Source organism: Balaenoptera acutorostrata, chromosome 12 (genome assembly GCF_949987535.1).
Source record: "Balaenoptera acutorostrata chromosome 12, mBalAcu1.1, whole genome shotgun sequence".
Classification (NCBI taxonomy): domain Eukaryota; kingdom Metazoa; phylum Chordata; class Mammalia; order Artiodactyla; family Balaenopteridae; genus Balaenoptera; species Balaenoptera acutorostrata.
This window is the reverse complement of record NC_080075.1, coordinates 47,656,393-47,676,282: the sequence shown is the minus strand read 5'-3', so window position 1 is coordinate 47,676,282 and position 19,890 is coordinate 47,656,393. Positions and strand designations below refer to the sequence as shown.

At 37.1% G+C, this 19,890-nt stretch overlaps 1 protein-coding gene across 1 annotated transcript in view; it reads left to right on the top strand.

The window, feature by feature from the left end:
* EML6 (EMAP like 6) overlaps positions 1 to 19,890 on the top strand; it is a 364,638-nt gene that overhangs the window by 193,397 nt on the left and 151,351 nt on the right. Inside the window, exons 6-7 of the mRNA XM_057558732.1 lie at positions 5,781 to 5,966; positions 10,140 to 10,275. Coding sequence (XP_057414715.1) covers positions 5,781 to 5,966; positions 10,140 to 10,275 — 322 coding nt within the window. The remainder of the gene's footprint in view (positions 1 to 5,780; positions 5,967 to 10,139; positions 10,276 to 19,890) is intronic.

Genomic DNA, 19,890 nt, shown 5'->3' with positions numbered 1-19,890 from the left:
AATATAATAATAGTACATCTGACAAGTGGGCACTAGAAAAATTTATTATTCTAGTTGTATGTCATTACTTCATAGCATATACTAAAATTATTTATGAATTAAAGAGTTAAATGTTAAAAAAAACTACAAAATAGAGGAATATATATGTAAATATTTAATTTCTCTCAAGTTGGAGAAAGGTGTTTCTAAATGTAAAAGCAAATAAAGAAACCATAAAGGTGTTTGACACAAATAACCAATAAACAATCTACAGTAAGGAATAGAAGGGAGTTTTATTTCAGCCAAGCTGAGGACTAGACCGGGAGTGCAGTCTCCACCAAGGAAGAAAGCACTCTGGAGAAACATGGTTTTCAACACAGTTTTATATTTTGTCTGAACAAAGAACATACATACATCAAACGTGACAGGGTACATTCCTTCAAGCTTTCAACAGAGATGTGTAGTTTCAGATTAGCACATACACAGAGAGTCAGCATGACCTTGACCTCTGGGAAGGGAACTTTGTCTTCAAAGGAGTACTAACATGGGCATCATGGAAGGGGAGGCATTTACTCCTATGTTCAAAGAGGACATTCTTTACTTCTGGATAATGCATTCTTTTCTTTAATGGTTAAAGCAAATGTACAATGTATGTTTGACAGGCCATAAGTCAGGCTGTTCTAGTTCACACAAAATTCAGGCCAAATCACGTATAAGCCAGAATGGCTTCCCCACACCCTAAACGGTGAAAATTTCTTTCATCAAAGGATAATACTATAGATTCAACTATATAAATATTAAAATATTCTGTTTACCTTCCCACTACCCCCAAGAAACAAAAGAGGCAGACCACAAACTAGCAAAGTATAGGCAAGAAGCATAGAATGTTGGCTTGTTCTTGAAATATAAAGAATTCTAGCAAATCTATAGAATGGACAAAGAACGTCCACAATATTTTTATTTTTGTCAATTGTCTGCTAATAGACACATGAAAATGCTAACTCTCATTAATAATTAAGGAATAGACATTTTAAAATAACAATGTTTTTAATATATCAAAATGATGATTAAAATGTATCCAGTATTGGGAAAGATTTGGGGAATGAACACTCTCAAACCTTGCTGGTGGAAGGATAAATGAGTATAGTCTTTCAGTCCAGAAATTTGGCAATACCTGTCAGTTACCTTAGAAATGCTGATACCCTTTGAAACAATAATTTCATCCCAATTTTAGTATATGTGCTGCCAAAGTAAGCACAGCCAGTAATCTCATATCTTGTAATTTATCCCAAGGAAATTCTTAGGAGTATGAACCAAGCACTGGTTCATTGCTGAATAACTTATCAATAGCAAATAAAACCAAATAAAAGACGACCTGAAACCCCCCAACTGCCCTCAGGTGGTTAAATAAAATATGGTATATCCATATGAAGAAACACTGTGCAATCATAAGTCATGTTTTAGAGGATTATTTAATGTTATTGGACATATTTAAGATCTATTTACAATCTACTTCTGGGTGGGATAAATTTGTGGCTTTGATTTTTTTACTTTAAAAGTATATTTCTGTGTAGGAAATAAATTGGAAGGCTATCCCAAAACATTAAACAGTTATCTTGGGTAGTGAGTTGATGGTTTTTAAATTTTCCCTTTATTTTAAAATTATTTTACAATACACGCATTTCTTCCAAAATAAGAAAAAAGTAATGGAAAAGCAGGGGACAAAAAGATAAGTCTATAGGTTCTACTCTTCAAAGGTGTCACATGTCCTTAGGGCTTCATAAACATTTTATAATCCTTGTGCAGAGAGCTGATTTTAACCTGAGACTATGTTTGCTGAAATGAAGGCACTTTTTGCTTCAACAGTAGTTGGAGGATCCTTTCTCATAATTTATACAGTCCAACTGAAAGACTAGAAAACTCATTAAATTTGATAAACATTAGTTGAGTTTGTACCATGTGATAGAATAAAAACTGACCCGATTTTCAATTTGCTTAAAATTGAGCAATTAAAACATTGAAATAGAACATTCTGTAAGAGAGGCAAAACCAAAATTCTCTAGGGATAACGGAGAGATCCCAACTGGTTAGAGGAATGTTGAGTGTTTCAGGAAGGGATGCTATTTGAGCTGAGCCTTAATGGATAGGTGAGTTTGGTAGGGTGGGCTTGGAAGGCAGCAGAACCCAGGGGAGGGGTTGCCCTTCAGTCAGGAGTTAATAGGCAGGGACTGGTCACCCATCGAATCATAGGTCTGGGGAGCAGAAGGGTTCTTGCCCCAGTAACGTGTTCACAGATTATCAACTTTTTCATCACCAAAGAACATCTTAATTTTCTTTCCAAGGGAACAAATATTTTGAAAAATTTTGGCCATGAAATACATGGTAGCCATTACATCTTAATTCCCTTAACAGTTTTTAATTAATCAAGGATATATATCTGCTAACATGAGTTTCTGATCATAACATATGGAAGAGGCACTGAGTTGTTTTTCAGCCACAAGCAAAGAAATACATGAGCTCAAGATGAGCTGGATTCCATTAGTCCATGGTGGCTCTCTGGAAGTCTGGGACCCTGACCAGGGAGCCTTCAGCCAACTTGCATATTCCACAGTGAGGAAGCCAAGACCTAGGAGGTTGTTTGACTTTGAATCCTGGTTCTGTCTCACTCTACTTGATTCTGGGAAAGCTATTTTATCTCCGAGACTGAATTTCTTTCTTTCCCACAAAAACAAAAACAAAAAAGACAGGATAAAAAGGGGGGTAGGGATAACTACCTCCTGAATTTAAGAGTTACATTAAACAGTGTATGGAACCAATAGGGGCACAATAATATTAATTTCTTTTCCCATTTCCTAGGACTACAAAAATAGTGGCACAGATAAGATTTAAACTCCCAGCTCCCTTTCCAGCTCCCTTTGACAAGCTCTTTTCTCTTAGCAATTATTTCTTTAATGATCTATCTTGGCTTAACTCTCCACCCCCCAACTAGATTATCAAAGATAATAGATTAACTGCTTTAATTGGTAGATTCATCCAGTTTCCCTGTTTGTTTCCATCTTTGGTTAACTCTTTTAATCAGTTGATTCTAAAAGCAGAGACAGATAAAACCCTGGAACTTCATTTGAAAACACTAAGAGCTGTTTGTCCTGTTAAATTTGTTAATTGTGTTTTGGCAGACTTAGGCATATTTTCTAAGCAAAAACAAGCATTTTTACCTCAAATGGAAGAATCTGCAAATGCAGATTCTTTATTAATTCTGTCATTCTTTATTCTTTATTAATTTTGTTTAGAACGAAATCCACAACAAATTTCAGCAGGCTTTAACAAATTATTTTCACTATCTGTATTTTCTACATCCAATTCCAGGACCCCCACCTTTTCTTCCCAAAGCTGCCTAACATCAAACGAATCATTCCAGTCACAAGGTGAATGCAGAATCTCTGATGCACTCCAAGAAAATATTTTTATGTGAAATTTTTGTAGCTAGGGTAAAATCCTTTCTCATTTTGCCATCCCCAGTGTTTGGCAAACAGGCAAATTATGATTATCTGAAATGAATGCTTGAAAAACAGTAGCAGTTGAGCATTTTCTGCTTGGTTGGTTTTACAGGAAATGAGTCTACCAGGTTTGTTGGCTGTTATTATTGCTTTTTCTCCATTCTCTAGTCACAGACAGAAGGGACCTCAGGGATTACTTAGGGCCAGATGAGCTCCCAAGTACCTGCCAGTTCTAACAGAATTTGCATTACAATCTGTGAATGGAGATTGGAGAAGATAAACAGTGTCTTTTCATTTGATGTGGAGTTAATGGTGTGTTGCTACCCTAATCTGTCACTGTTTTCCAAATATGAAGTGCTTCTCAAGAAGAGATAATGTCTCAGATTTGCCATTTTCTGCAGAAAATCTCATGCCTATCCTGTCATTACAGCTATATATGCCTTTTTAGAGAATCATCTGATTCTCTAAATTATCTGGAATGTTTCATGTTGACATTATGCCATCTGACTGGGTGATTTCATCAGAAAAATCTTTGTGTAGGGATAAGTCTCTCTTTTTTGTGGTTGTCCATCTAGAAATATTTCAATAACTCAGGCCAAAGTACACATCCCAAGTTAAAGGGATAATAATTACCAAATAGTTACGCTTCCTTTAATTTTCATGCATGGGGAGATATAGAAGGATAAATGTCTGCCTTAAGCATCACCATGGAACAGCAAGTTCTTTGGCATGTAGGTACAACCAGTAGGTACTACCAGTAGTTGTTTATGTCTCATAGTTTGTTCAGGTTCAAAGTTAATACTTAAATGTTTTCCCAAAGCATATACCTAACTATCTTTCCCCAGATTGTTCTTATTCTTTTGATGTATACTCTAGTGCCTTTTTGTAAAAACAGTAATAGCCAAAGAAACAAATCACCAGAGCGGATACTTAATGAGAGAAGAACCTTGTATAGTCTCAGATGACGGCACATCTTTCTCTCATTCTCCCCAAGGGCCACCACCTCCACAGCTGCCTGAGTCCTGGTCCTCCTGGGGGGTGCATCCATCTAGAACTGCTTCCTCGAATACCCAGCTACGCTGAGAGGACCGTCATTTTTCCTCTCCTGCAGGCACAGAGTATTAGGGTTGTCACTAATTTTTCCTCACACATTTCCTGTCACTTGGATTCACCTAACCCTGCTCTCCTAAACCACAATGCAGTTTCTTCCTCACCACTAATCCAAATCCTATTCTTGCTCATTCCAGTTAATTCAACATGGTTCTCTATCTTCGAATTTCCTTACCACTTGTATGCAGTCTGAATATGCTGCCTTAAAATGATCTTTTTTGTTTTATATGTATCTTCATTGGATTTAAAGTTCTCAAGGCAAATATTTCAATACTTTCTCATGTATAACCCCTGTGAACCTTTGGCAAGTCACTTATGCCTTCTTTCTCTCCCTTCCAAATGGGTGTAATAATAATATCTGCTTTAGCCTATTCGTAAGGGTATTATGAAGATCAGATAACTAAACATATGTAAAGAGCCTTTATAAATTGTGAGAGGCTACGTACATGGCAGTGAAATTATACCAGTTCACCTACTGAAAAAAAATATGTCAGAGTGAAATACTTAATTTCTACATAACCATGGGAGTCTCCCTGCTGCTGTCTATAAAGCAGCTCAATCTTTATGCTTATGGTCTCCCACATGATAAATTATGCAACTAAAACTGAAAAGCCTAGTCAATTATTTGGCTATATGAAATATAACTTATATTTAGAAACATTTCTGAGTAATGTTTTTACAGTGAAGATTTATATAATTTTTAGTTAGAAATTATTTCTAAATGCGCATATATATATATATATATATATATATATATATATATATGCAACAAAAATACCTAGAAGATATATCAACACGTTAACAGGAGGTTGTGAATAATTCCAATTTTCCTCTTTTCACTTTTCTCTGTTTCTAAACTTCTCTACAGTGAACCTATACTAGTGCTATAACTTGACAAGAAATTAAACAAAAAAATGAACATTAAACATTTAGCAAAGTTTTGGAATTTTGGAACTTTGAAACTTTAAAAAATATTGTTATAAGTTTTTTTTTTTTTTTACTGCTATTAGTTGGCTAAAATGTTTTGCACTTCTCTGCTGTTATAACAAAACAAGTTAAATTATGTGTATCTAGTGCACCTATAGCAAATTATGTAAAATGTATTGAAACATTAGCAAATAAATACCAATAATGAGATGCATCAGAATACTCTTTTTTTTTTTGGATCCATTTATTTTATCACTTATTTTCTAGTTTTGGACACTATGTGGAAATGCCCTGACTGCAAAAAGAGGGATATTTGGCAAAACAGGGGATCTTCAGACCATCCTTTGCCTTGCATGTGCCAAAGAAGACATCACCTACTCTGGTGCTTTAAATGGCGACATCTATGTCTGGAAAGGGCTCAATTTAGTCCGCACCATTCAAGGAGCACATAGTGTAAGTATTCCCGTATAGAAATTTGGGAATGACTTATTAAATAAGTTAAAGTCACAAATCTCTGTATTTTTTCCCAGTTGCTTTAGGATCAGCCAGTTCTGCTGAACACTCACTAAACATTCCTGAAGGATTTCCCTAATTATTTTTGTTCACCTGGAAGAAATTAATATTTCAAAAGCTTAATAACTTAATTAGCCTTCGTCTCAATTATTGATTGACTGATTAGTGTTGTAATTCATCAGCAGCAGCTTGACAGAAACTAGAAGTATTTCATCGTCAGTTTCATCTTATAGACAAGGATTTCTCAAATGTAATGTGCCTATGAATCTCCTGGAGATCTTGTTAAAATGCAGTCTGTCAATATCACTGATGAACATAGATGCAAAAATCCTCAACAAAATACTAGCAAACAGAATCCAATAGCACATTAAAAGGATCATACATCGTGATCAAGTGGGGTTTATCCCAGGAATGCAAGAGTTCTTCAATATACACAAATCCATCAATGTGATAAATCATATTAACAAATTGAAGGAGAAAAACCATATGATCATCTCAATAGATGCAGAAAAAGCTTTCAACAAAATTCAACACCCATTTATGATAAAAACTCTCCACTCTCCAGACAGTGGACATAGAGGGAGCTTACCTCAACATAATAAAGACCATATATGACAAATGCACAGCCAACCTCGTTCTCAATGGTGAAAAACTGAAACCATTTCCACTAAGATCAGGAACAAGACAAGGTTGCCCACTCTCACCACTATTATAAAATATAGTTTTGGAAGATTTAGCCAATGCAGTCAGAGAAGAAAAAGAAAGAAAAGGAACCCAAATCAGAAAGGAAGAAGTAAAGCTGTCACTATTTGCAGATGACATGATACTATACATAGGGAATCCTAAAGATGCTACCAGAAAACTACTAGAGCTAATCAATGAACTTGGTAAAATAGCAGGATACAAAATTAGTGCACAGAAATCCCTTGCATTCCTATACACTAATGATGAAAAATCTGAAAGACAAATTGAAACACTCCCATTTACCACTGCAACAAAAAGAATAAAATACCTAGGAATAAACCTACCTAAGGAGACAAAAGACCTGTATGCAGAAAACTATAAGACACTGATGAAAGAAATTAAAGATGATACAAACAGATGGAGAGATATACCATGTTCTTGGATTGGAAGAATCAGTATTGTAAAAATGACTATACTACCCAAAGCAATCTGCAGATTCAATGCAATCCCTATCATACTACCAATGGCATTTTTCATAGAACTAGAACAAAAAACTTCACAATTTGTATGGAAACACAAAAGACCCCGAAGAGCCAAAGCAATCTTGAGAAAGAAAAATGGAGCTGGAGGAATCAGGATCCTGACATCAGACTATACTACAAAGCTACAGTAATCAAGACAGTATGATACTGGCACAAAAACAGAAATATAGATCAATGGAACAGAATAGAAAGGCCAGAGATAAACCCACGTACATATGGTCACCTTATCTTTGATAAAGGAGGCAAGAATATACAATGGAGAAATGACAGCCTCTTCAATAAGTGGTGCTGGGAAAACTGGACAGCTACATGTAAAAGAATGAAATTAGAACACTCCCCAACACCATACACAAAATAAACTCAAAATGGATTAAAGACCTAAATGTAAGGCCAGACACTATCAAACTCTTAGAGGAAAACATAGGCAGAACACTCTATGACATAAATCAACAGCAAGATCCTTTTTGACCCACCTCCTAGAGAAATGGAAATAAAAACAAAAATAAACAAATGGGACCTAATGAAACTTCAAAGCTTTTGCACAGCAAAGGAAACCATAAACAAGACAAAAAGACAACCCTTAGAATGGGCGACAATATTTGCAAATGAAGCAGCTGACAAAGGATTAATCTCCAGAATATACAAGCAGCTTATGCAGCTCAATATCAAAAAAACAACCCAATCCAAAAATGGGCAGAAGACCTAAATCGACATTTCTCCAGAGAAGATGTACAGATTGCCAACAAACACATGAAAGGATGCTCAACATCACTAATCATTAGAGAAATGCAAATTAAAAGTACAATGAGGTATCACCTCACACTGGCCAGAATGGCCATCATCAGAAAATCTACAAACAATAAATCCTGGAGAGAGAGTACAGAAAAGGAAACCCTCTTGCACTGTTGGTGGGAATGTAAATTGATACAGCCAGTATGGAGAACAGTATGGAGGTTCCTTAAAAAACTGAAAATAGAACTACCATATGACCCAGCAATCCCACTACTGAGCATATACCCTGAGAAAACCATAATTCAAAAGGAGTCATGTACCACAATGTTCATTGCAGCACTATTTACAATAGCCAGGTCATGGAAGCAACCTAAGTGTCCATCGACAGATGAATGGATGAAGAAGATGTGGCACGTATATACAATGGAATATTACTCAGCCATAAAAAGAAATGAAATTGAGTCATTTGTAGTGAGGTGGATGGACCTAGAGTCTGTCATACAGACCAAAGTAAGTCAGAAAGAGAAAAACAAATACTGTATGCTAACACATATATATGGAATTTTTAAAAAAGTGGTTCTGAAGAACCTAGGGGCAGGACAGGCATAAAGGCTCAGACGTAGAGAGTGGACTTAAGGACGTGGGGAGGGGGAAGGGTAAGCTGGGATGAAGTGAGAGAGTGGCATGGACATATATACACTACCAAATGTAAAATAGATAGCTAGTGGGAAGCAGCCACATAGCACAGGGAGATCAGCTCCGTGCTTTGTGACCACCTAGAGGGGTGGGATAGGGAGGGTGGGAGGGAGACGCAAGAGGGAGGGGATATGGGGATATAAGTATACGTATAGCTGATTCACTTTGTTGTACAGCAGAAACTAATAGAACAGTATAAAGCAATTATACTCCAATAAATATGTTAAAAAAAAAATGTGGGCTGTGACTCAGTGGGTCTGGGATGATGTTACTGCTCCTGGCTTGTGGCCCATATGTTGAATAGCAAGGGTGGAGACAACTATTATTTTTATAGTGGTTAATAATGTAGATTTTCCTCATCCTGAGTGAGAGAGCGTCACCTCCATGTCCACATCACAAGTTCTGAAAATGCAAAGAAAAACCACTGATAAATTCTTTTGATGGTCTGCTCTGTAAGAACAAGGACAAACTTGACTCTGACCACTCTGCTCAATTCTGACATATATTAAAATAGTTATATTGCTGTGTCTATAGATGATAAAGTAGAAATGCCCAGAAGAATGGGGAGATGATGTGAAAGGTAAAGCCTGTGTAATAAATGGAAATTTGGTAAAATGTTATCAGAAACTCAACAGACCTTTGCTTCTTGCCCTATTACTGTGAACATGAAGAAAAGTTTCAACAACTCTTAGCAAAAGAGCTATGAGATTTTAGATCTTTCACTGTCTTGTATGTTGAAGATCAATTTTCTTGGCTTTGCAAATTATGAAACAGCTCTTGAAACAAAAGGTCAGTATTGGTCCTCATTCATAAAAACAGCTGCGTTAGTAACCTAATTTCTCTTTACACTGGATATTATGTCAACATTATACTCTTGTAACACATTGTCCCGTGGAAAAGCATCTTTAAGTTGTGAAACCACATGAGATGTGAAAAGCATCTTCAAATAATGCTTAACAAGCTAACACAAGTGTAATTTATGCTTCCATTTAGGCTCAGATGGTGCTTGAGCTCATTTGGATGCATTTCTGTCACCATTGTACCTATAGAAGTGTTTGTGTTCCTAGCCCGCATATCTTTACTTATTTTGGGAAGGAATTTATATGAAACACCCCCACCATTGTCTTTATAATGATTAGCTGTCACAGAAAGAAATTTATGATTTTCATATTTGCTTTAGCCAAGGAATTCCTGAATTTTTTTTTATAGCCTGTCATTAGTTTAATCATGGCAAAGGAGCACTTAAACTAGTTTGCTTTAGTGGTATTATGAATTTTTAATCTAGCTAAAATGGCTGTTACAAATGGCTACTTGTTCTATTGCCAGGATTTCAATGCAGAACAAGAGATTTGTTTTTTGTTTTGTTTTTGCTTTGTTTTGTATTTTTATCATAAAGATCCAACTATAATGACTGTTTAGAACGATTGCAGCATTGAGTATTATCTGCCTTAATCAACAGGCTGGAATCTTCAGCATGTATGCTTGCGAAGAAGGCTTTGCCACTGGTGGACGAGATGGGTGTATACGATTATGGGATACTGATTTCAAACCAATAACCAAAATTGATCTCAGGGAGACAGAACAAGGATATAAAGGTAACACATGTATTAATACTTACCCATAGATCTTAATGTGTTAAATACAGTGTGAAAGTCTGTTTCTATATTTGTTTCTCTTACCCCATCTTATACCATGAAGGATTTAAGGTAGTTTACATAAATGTAATGAATACAAGATTAAAAGTATGTTGAATGTAAGTGGATACCCCTTTTTCCTAATTTGCACAAAGGTATCTGTATGTGCAAGCAGTGGTCCTGCTGCAAAGATAAACAACATAATAATGAAACTACTGAGTGGTAACCTGAGAGATGGGACTTGCAGTTATAAAACTGGGAAGTTCTGGGTAAGTTAGTGACCCTAAATGTAACTGAATGCAGCCTCTGAAAATAAATAAATAAATAAATAATAGGAAAAACAAGAGAAATTATTTTTTAAAAAATAGCTTTAGTGGAGTAGCTACCATAGTAGTAGGAGTTAAGAGCCCGGGCTCAGAGTCAGGGAGCCTGGGTTCAAATCCAAGTTTTACCTGTGATAGATTGGAGACCTTGGTCAAATTTCTTAACATCTCCGGGCCTCAGTTTCCTCATCTGTAAAATGGGGATAATACCAGCACCAACCTCATAGAGTTCTATGAGGATTAAATACACTTGCAAAGTGCTTAGAGTAAGTCATGGTGCATGGTCAGCACTCAGTAAATGTTGGCTACTGTTACAATATGTTAAGTATGTGTACCAGAGAATACAAAGCAGTTTATATACATCTTTTTAAATTCTCATGATAGGCTTATTATCTCATTTTTCATATAAAGAATTTGGCACTGAGAGAGATTAAAATGGAAAATGTAAATAGGAAAGATAAGACGAAGTAAGTCACAAGTGATGTTAGTCCACTGAGCACATGTGGGGAGTTCTGTTCACGTGAGAATTTAGTGTCCACTTCATTGCATGGACAGTCAAGGCCCTCGAGTTCTCTGCCAGAGAACATGGGCCAATGTAACTTTATCCAGAAAAATACTTAAGGCGGATATAAGCAAGTAAGCGCCCATAAAAGCAATGTTAAAAATGCTAGTAAAGCAGCCAAAAATGTTTGACCTTGAACCGTGAAACTTCTTGGTGTATCCCTCAAGGTAAACTGGAAGCAAAACATATACTTAGATAACTCATGAGTTAACTTACTAGATGGGATTATTGACCATAAACTGGCTAGATGTTGGGGAGCATCAACCAGAAATAATGATTCCTTTTTGGCAGTCACTTTATCCAGCTCATCCCAAAATTGTATCACATAATTAAGGTATAAATTTTAAAGTGTGAGGATCAGGGCAGAAGCCATATTTACCCTGCTATACTTTTCTACCTGATACCCAGTCCCTGACTTCAGGCTCTCAAAGGAGAGTTCAGGAGCCTGTTCAGAACAAGCATCTATATAGCCAGGGATTTGTATTGATTGTACAAACCCAACCCCATGGTCAACTCCTATCCCCAGAGTCAAGGGAAGATGGTCAGGGACATGTTCTGTTTTCTATCAGTCTCAACTGATTCCCACACACACTTGCTTGCCGAGATCAAAGAGGATATAGGTGGTGCACAGTGGACAGAAGGACCTTAAGCAAGCCTGCACCTCATAGGTGTGGCCTGTAGCACCTGGGCTTACAGGTATCAGGGGAGGGATTAGCATGTATTTTTAGATGGATGGCCAGTGGAACAATAGCCTATATTTCAGGAGGAGTAGCGGACTATGCTTTTAAAGGACTGGATAGACCATGCTGCTGTTCCGGACCCATGAGAATGGGTGCCGTTTTCTTGCCACCTTCTTCATTTTTGCAGTCTCAGCTCACTACCAATACCCTTCTTTACTTCGTGTTTTACTTTAAATGGATGTTAATGCATCTCTTTCGCTCTTCTTTTTTTTAACTTCTCCTCATAAGCAATAATATCTGTGAAATTATGGCTTTAATATACTGTTTATTTATATATATATTTTTTACTTGTTACGGTAAGTTCTAGCTATTGGATTAAAAAATTTTGTCCCTGTAGCATCTTCACCATCAGTGGCGCCTTTGCCTGTCACACTTTTGGCAACACTGTAACAGAAGTCTACTATGTACTATCAAACTTCCAAAGAATTGCCAGCATTTTTTCCAGCCCTTAGTGGAAAACAGGATAAATGTCTAGAGTCAAACAAATGAAAGGCTCGTGGTTGAAGTGTTGGTAACAATCCCAAATCCGGCTCACTCTTCACCCTCAACTCAGCTAGTTCTCGAGCCTCTGTGGACAGGGCCTTGCAGGGAGAACCTGCCACGATCCTGAACCGCCCTCAGGGACTTTCTCTTGCCCTCAGCCGGGCCTTGGCGCCATCATCACACTGAAGCAGGGCCGGGGGGCCGTTGAGTTGAGAAGCCGAGTCTCGGAACAGGCCCTCCATGATGTTCTCTGAGACCAGCTGCCAGGGCCACCCTGTGACAGGGGTGTACTCTAGGGCACCTGAAGGTGGGAGTGAGGTCAGAGTGAGCTAGGAGACCCAGCACAAGTATAAGGATTAAAATATGTAGGATTGCAGGTGAGGATTAAAAGTAGTTGAAATGTATACAGTTTTCTGTTCCAGCTTCCTCTTCAACCAGCCAATACCATACATGCCCTTGCTCTTCTGAACATTTGCAGACAGTGTGGGTAAAAGGAGAGTGAAGGAGAGACTGTGGGGAGAGGCTGAAACAGGAGGAAGAAGGCAGAGTGGAGAGGACTTTGGGTGTACTTTGTCCCACCCCGTCCTGCCCTGCACACCCCCCACCCCCCCGCCGCTGTTCCCCCCAAAAGAAGTCTTGACTTTTCCTCCACCTTCAGGCTCTGCCTCAAAATGCAAACAAAGTGCCATTTGAAAGGAGCAGATTCAAGCAAAGCACTGTTACAACTAGTTACCAACCAGGGTTCTTGGCCTCCTTAATCAATGGAAATTGATAAGAGGCCAGTCAAGAAATTCAGGCAAGGCTTTATTGGGGCTCCTGCTGCAGCACGAGGGAGCGAAAACAAGTAACACGTTCCCTTGCTCCCTCCCTGAGCGGGGGTAAACTACTTCCTTATACGGGTGAGGGTAGGGGCGGGTCCAGGGGTCGGGCCGGAGGGGTGGCTTAAGCGGTCTGCCCACCTCCTTGGTGGTGCTGTGTGCAGTACCCTGCTTTTCCTCTGGGCTCGTCAGAAGTGGCAGTTGGGTTTTTGGTCTTTTTGTATCTTGTAGTTCATAATTTAGCCCAACGGTGCACGCACACAGTTATTTTTAGTTCCTTATAGTTTCTTTGTATTTTGTTGCTGGAGGAGACGTTTGTCCAGGTGCAAGCGCTGCAGCAAAGGGTCCCAGGTTTCAGGTCCAAGCCTGTCTTACTACTTTGCCTTCAATTGGGACATGAAGCTACATGTATGGACGGTTTTATTCTAGTAAAAATTTCTTGATATGAATGAGCCTTCTTCGATATTTTTGCTGTTTGTATAGCAATGACTCTTGAATTCATTTCTGTGGAAATATAGTGACTTCTCATATTACTCAAACAACTATTTAAATAAATTTAGCAAGAGAATTAATTATGGCCATGTCCCAATTCCCATGACATAGTACCGATATTCTGTAGTCCTTAAATTTATAAACTTACTAGTAAAAATTCAGAAACTGCTACTTAGGTTTGGTAATCTGAGTCTGTTTGTAATGATCACACTTACTATGTCACCTGTAAAAATTTCTACTGCCCTTCCTATAGACTTCCAGAAGATCTACAGAATGAATCTGGCAATTTCCAAGTTGTTTTATGTAAATATTCATAAGATTTACCTATATTTGCATCTTCTGATAACTATTAATTGCTAAAAAACAAGAAAGAGAACAGTTTTTAGTTGAACTAAGATTAACACTAAGCTCAGAAAAAAAAAAACCCAAAATGATATTACAGCTTTATTATAAAGTGATGGTATTAATCAGTTCTCCTAGATCTTTATAGTCAAACTTGAGCTAATTAAGACTTTGACTTCTACTGAAAACAATTAACCCTTCTTTAAATTGAGGGTGAACCAGCTTGGAGATAGGTCTTTGTCATATCAACAAGAATCTGTACAGCCAGAGCTGATTCTCAGGGCTCCTTGTCCTCTCCCCAAGTCTTAGTCAAAGAAAATGGACTTCATAAGCCCAGAGAACCATTCCTCAATCAAAGGAATAGTAGTGTTTTATTTATACCAGTGACATACAACTTCTGCGAGTGGTGAGTCTGCAAACAAGTTTTTACTAACACTACATGCTGATATAAACCAGCAATCTAATTCATCCAGGATCCCTTATCTACAATTCTGAAGTCAAAAAACTCAGAATGCCAAAATGTATATATATTTTTTATGAGAGCAACCAACTTTTTTATTGTGGTAAGATATACACAATACACAATAAAATTCACCATTTTAACCATTTTTTAAGTAAGCATATGAGTGCATTAATTAAGTACAGTCACATTATGCAGCCATCACGACCATCCATCTCCAGAACATTTTTCATCTTTCCAAACTGAAACATCATACCCATTAAACAACAACTCCCCATTCCCTTCTCGTCCTGGCCCTGGCAGCCCCCACTCTACTTTCTGTCTCTGTGAATTTGCCTGTTCTAATTTGCCTATTCTTATTCTCATATAAGTGGAATTATGCAGTATTTGCTGTTTTGTGACTGGCTTATTTCTCTTAGCATAATGTCTTCAAGGTTCTTCCATGTTGTAGCATGTGTCAGAATTTCCTTTGTTCTTAAGGCTGAATAATATTTCATTGTATACCACATTTTGTTTATCCATTCATCTGTTAATGGATAGTTGGGTGGCTTCCACCTTTTGGCTATTGTGAATAATGCTGCAATGAACATGGGTATGCAAATGTCTCTTTGAGACTCTGCTTTCAATTCCTTGGGATATATATCCAGAAGTGGAATTATTGGATCATATGGTATTTCTATTTTTTAATATTTTTGAGGAACTTCCATACTGTTTTCCATAACAGCTGCACCATTGTTATATTCCTACAAGCAGTGCACAAGGATTTCAATTTCTCCACATCCTCACCGACACTTTCTTTCTGGTTTTTTGAAAATAGCTATTCTGATATATGTGAAGTGGTATTTCCTTGTGGTTTTCATTTGCATTTCCCTAATGATTTTTGATGTTAAGCATCTTTCATAAGCTTGTTGGCCATTTGTATATCATCTTTGGAAAAATATCTATTCAAGTCCTTTGCCCAATTTTTTTTTTCACACACACACACACACACACACACACTGTATTTTATTTTTACAAAAGATAAACTGACACCAAGCATTGTAAATGGATGACCACAACAAAAGCAACAATGATTGCAATTACCAAACACGAAACACACTCATTCTATGTCATAATATTGACATTCAGTCCAGTAACCCTCCACTGTAACAGCTCCTTTACTTTGCAGTGAAAAAACTTTTTAAAAAAATTTCTCAGATATACATTTTAAAGTAATAACTAGAATTATGACTTATAACATTATACCAGAACATATAAGATTTTTAGAAATTTCATGTAATGTCTGAAACATTTATATTAACATATTTCCATACAAATAAGCCAAAGAAAGTTTAGTATTAGTTGTTTTTTGTTTGTTTGTTTGTTTATACTGCAGGTTCTTATTAGTCATCAATTTTATACACATCAGAGTATACATGTCAATCCCAATCGCCCAATTCAGCACACCACCATCCCCACCCCACCGTGGTTTTTCCCCCTTGGTATCCATACGTTTGTTCTCTACATCTGTGTCTCAACTTCTGCCCTGCAAACCGGTTCATCTGTACCATTTTTCTAGGTTCCACATATATGCGTTAACATACAATATTTGTTTTTCTCTTTCTGACTTACTTCACTCTGTTTGACAGTCTCTAGATCCATCCACGTCTCAACAAATGACTCAATTTCGTTCTTTTTTATGGCTGAGTAATATTCCATTGTATATAAGTACCACAACTTCTTTATCCATTCATCTATCGATGGGCATTTAGGTTGCTTCCATGACCTGGCTATTGTAAATAGTGCTGCAATGAACATTGGGGTACATGTGTCTTTTTGAATTATGGTTTTCTCTGGGTATATGCCCAGTAGTGGGATTGCTAGGTCATATGGTAATTCTATTTTTAGTTTTTTAAGGAAGCTCCATACTGTTCTCCATACTGGCTGTATCAATTTACATTGCCACCAACAGTGCAAGAGGGTTTCCTTTTCTGCACACCCTCTCCAGCATTTGTTGTTTGTAGATTTTCTGATGATGTCCATTCTAACTGGTGTGAGGTGATACATCATTGTAGTTTTGATTTGCATTTCTCTAATAATTAGTGATGTTGAGCAGCTTTTCATGTGCTTCTTGGCCATCTGTATGTCTTCTTTGGAGAAACGTCTATTTAGGTCTTCGGCCCATTTTTGGATTGGGCTGTTTGTTTCTTTAATATTGAGATGAATGAGCTGTTTATATATATTGGAGATTAATCCTTTGTCCGTTGATTCATTTGCAAATATTTTCTCCCATTCTGAGGGTTGTCTTTTTGTCTTGTCTTTGGTTTCCTTTGCTGGGCAAAAGCTTTGAAGTTTCATTAGGTCCCATTTGTTTATTTTTGTTTTTATTTCCATTACTCTAGGAGATGGATCAAAAAAGATCTTGCTGTGATTTATGTCAAAGAGTGTTCTTCCTATGTTTTCCTCTAAGAGTTTTATAGTGCCCGGTCTTACATTTAGGTCTCTAATCCATTTTGAGTTTATTTTTGTGTATGGTGTTAGGGAGTGTTCTAATTTCATTCTTTTACATGTAGCTGTCCAGTTTTCCCAGCACCACTTATTGAAGAGACTGCCTTTTCTCCATTGTATATCTTTGCCTCCTTTGTCATAGATTAGTTGACCATAGGTGTGTGGGTTTTTCTCTGGGCTTTCTATCTTGTTCCATTGATCTGTGTTTCTGTTTTTGTGCCAGTACCATATTGTCTTGATTACTGTAGCTTTGTAGTATAATCTGAAGTCAGGAAGTCTGATTCCTCCAGCTCCGTTTTTTTCCCTCAAGACTGCTTTGGCTATTCGGGGTCTTTTGTGTCTCCATACAAATTTTAAGATGATTTGTTCTAGTTCCATAAAAAATGCCATTGGTAATTTGATAGGGATTGCATTGAATCTGTAGATTGCTTTGGGTAGTATAGTCATTTTCACAATATTGATTCTTCCAATCCAAGAACATGGTATATCTCTCCATCTGTTGGTATCATCTTTAATTTCTTTCATCAGTGTCTTACAGTTTTCTGCATACAGGTCTTTTGTCTCCCTAGGTAGGTTTATTCCTAGGTATTTTATTCTTTTTCTTGCAGTGGTAAATGGGAGTGTTTCCATAATTTCTCTTTCAGATTTTTCATCCTTAGTGTATAGGAATGGAAGAGATTTCTGTGCATTAATTTTGTGTCCTGCAACTTTACCAAATTCATTGATTAGCTCTAGTAGTTTTCTGGTGGCATTTTTAGGATTCTCTATGTATAGTATCATGTCATCTGTAAACAATGACAGTTTTACTTCTTCTTTTCCAATTTGTATTCCTTTTATTTCTTTTTCTTTTCTGATTGCCGTGGCTAGGACTTCCAAAACTATGTTGAATAATAGTGGTGAGAGTGGACATCCTTGTCTCGTTCCTGATCTTAGAGGAAATGCTTTCGGTTTTTCACCATTGAGAATGATGTTTGCTGTGGGTTTGTCATAGATGGGCTTTATTATGTTGAGGTAGGTTCCCTCTATGCCCACTTTCTGGACAGTTTTTATCATAAATGGATGTTGAATTTTGTCAAAAGCTTTTTCTGCATCTATTGAGATAATCATATGGTTTTTCTTCTTCCATTTGTTAATATGGTGTATCACATTGATTGATTTGCGTATATTGAAGAATCCTTGCATCCCTGGGATAAATCCCACTTGATCATGGTGTATGATCCTTTTAATGTGTTGTTGGTTTCTGTTTGCTAGTATTTTGTTGAGGATTTTTACATCTATATTCATCAGTGATATTGGTCTGTAACTTTCTTTTTTAATAGTATCTTTGTCTGGTTTTGGTATCAGGGTGATGGTGGCCTCGTAGAATGAGTTTGGAAGTGTTCCTTCCTCTGCAATTTCTTGGAAGAGTTTGAGAAAGATGGGTGTTAGCTCTTCTCTAAATGTTTGATAGAATTCGCCTGTGAAGCCATCTGGTCCTGGGCTTTTGTTTGTTGGAAGACTTTTTTTTTTTAACATCTTTATTGGAGTATAATTGCTTTACAATGGTGTGTTAGTTTCTGCTTTATAACAAAGTGAATCAGTTATACATATACATATGTTCCCATGTCTCTTCTTTCTTACATCTCCCTGCCTCCCACCTTCCCTGTCCCACCCCTCTAGTTGGTCACAAAGCACAGAGCTGATCTTCCTGTGCTATGCGGTTGCTTCCCACTAGCTATCTATTTTACGTTTGGTAGTGTATATATGTCCATGCCACTCTCTCACTTTGTCACATCTTACCCTCCCCCCTCCTCATATCCTCAAGTCCATTCTCTAGTAGGTCTGTGTGTTTATTCCCATCTTTCCACTAGGTTCTTCATGACCTTTCTTTTTTTTTTCCCTTAGATTCCATATATATGTGTTAACATACTGTATTTGTTTTTCTCTTTCTGACTTACTTCACTCTGTATGACAGACTCTAACTCCATCCGCCTCACTACAAATAACTCCATTTCATTTCTTTTTATGGCTGAGTAATATTCCATTGTATATATGTGCCACATCTTCTTTTTTTTTTCATCCTTATCTATCTATTTATTTTTTATAATCAAATGAATACATTTATTTATTTATTTTTATTTTTTAACATCTTTTTTTTTTAAACATCTTTATTGAAGTATAATTGCCTTACAATGGTGTGTTAGCTTCTTTTCTGCTTTATAACAAAGTGAATCAGTTATACATATACAATATGTTCCCATTTCTCTTCCCTCTTGCATCTCCCTGCCTCCCACCCTCCCCATCCCACCCCTCTAGGTGGTCACAAAGCACCGAGCTGATCTCCCTGTGCTATGCGGCTGCTTCCCACTAGTTATCTATTTTACATTTGGTAGTGTATATATGTCCATGACACTCTCTTACCCTGTCACATCTCACCCCACCCCCTCCCCATATCCTCAAGTCCATTCTCTAGTAGGTCTGTGTCTTTATTCCCGTCTTGCCACTAGGTTCTTCATGGCCTTTTTTTTTTTTCCCTTAGATTCCGTATATATGTGTTAGCATACTGTATTTGTTTTTCTCTTTCTGACTTACTTCACTCTGTATGACAGACTCTAACTCCATCCACCTCATTACAAATACCTCCATTTCATTTCTTTTTATGGCTGAGTAATATTCCATTGTATATATGTGCCACATCTTCTTTATCCATTCATCTGTCGATGGACATTTAGGTTGCTTCCATGTCCTGGCTATTGTAAATAGAGCTGCAATGAACATTTTGGTACATGGCTCTTTTTGACCTATGTTTTTCTCAGGGTATATGCCCAGTAGTGGGATTGCTGGGTCGTATGATAGTTCTATTTTTAGTTTTTTAAGGAACCTCCATACT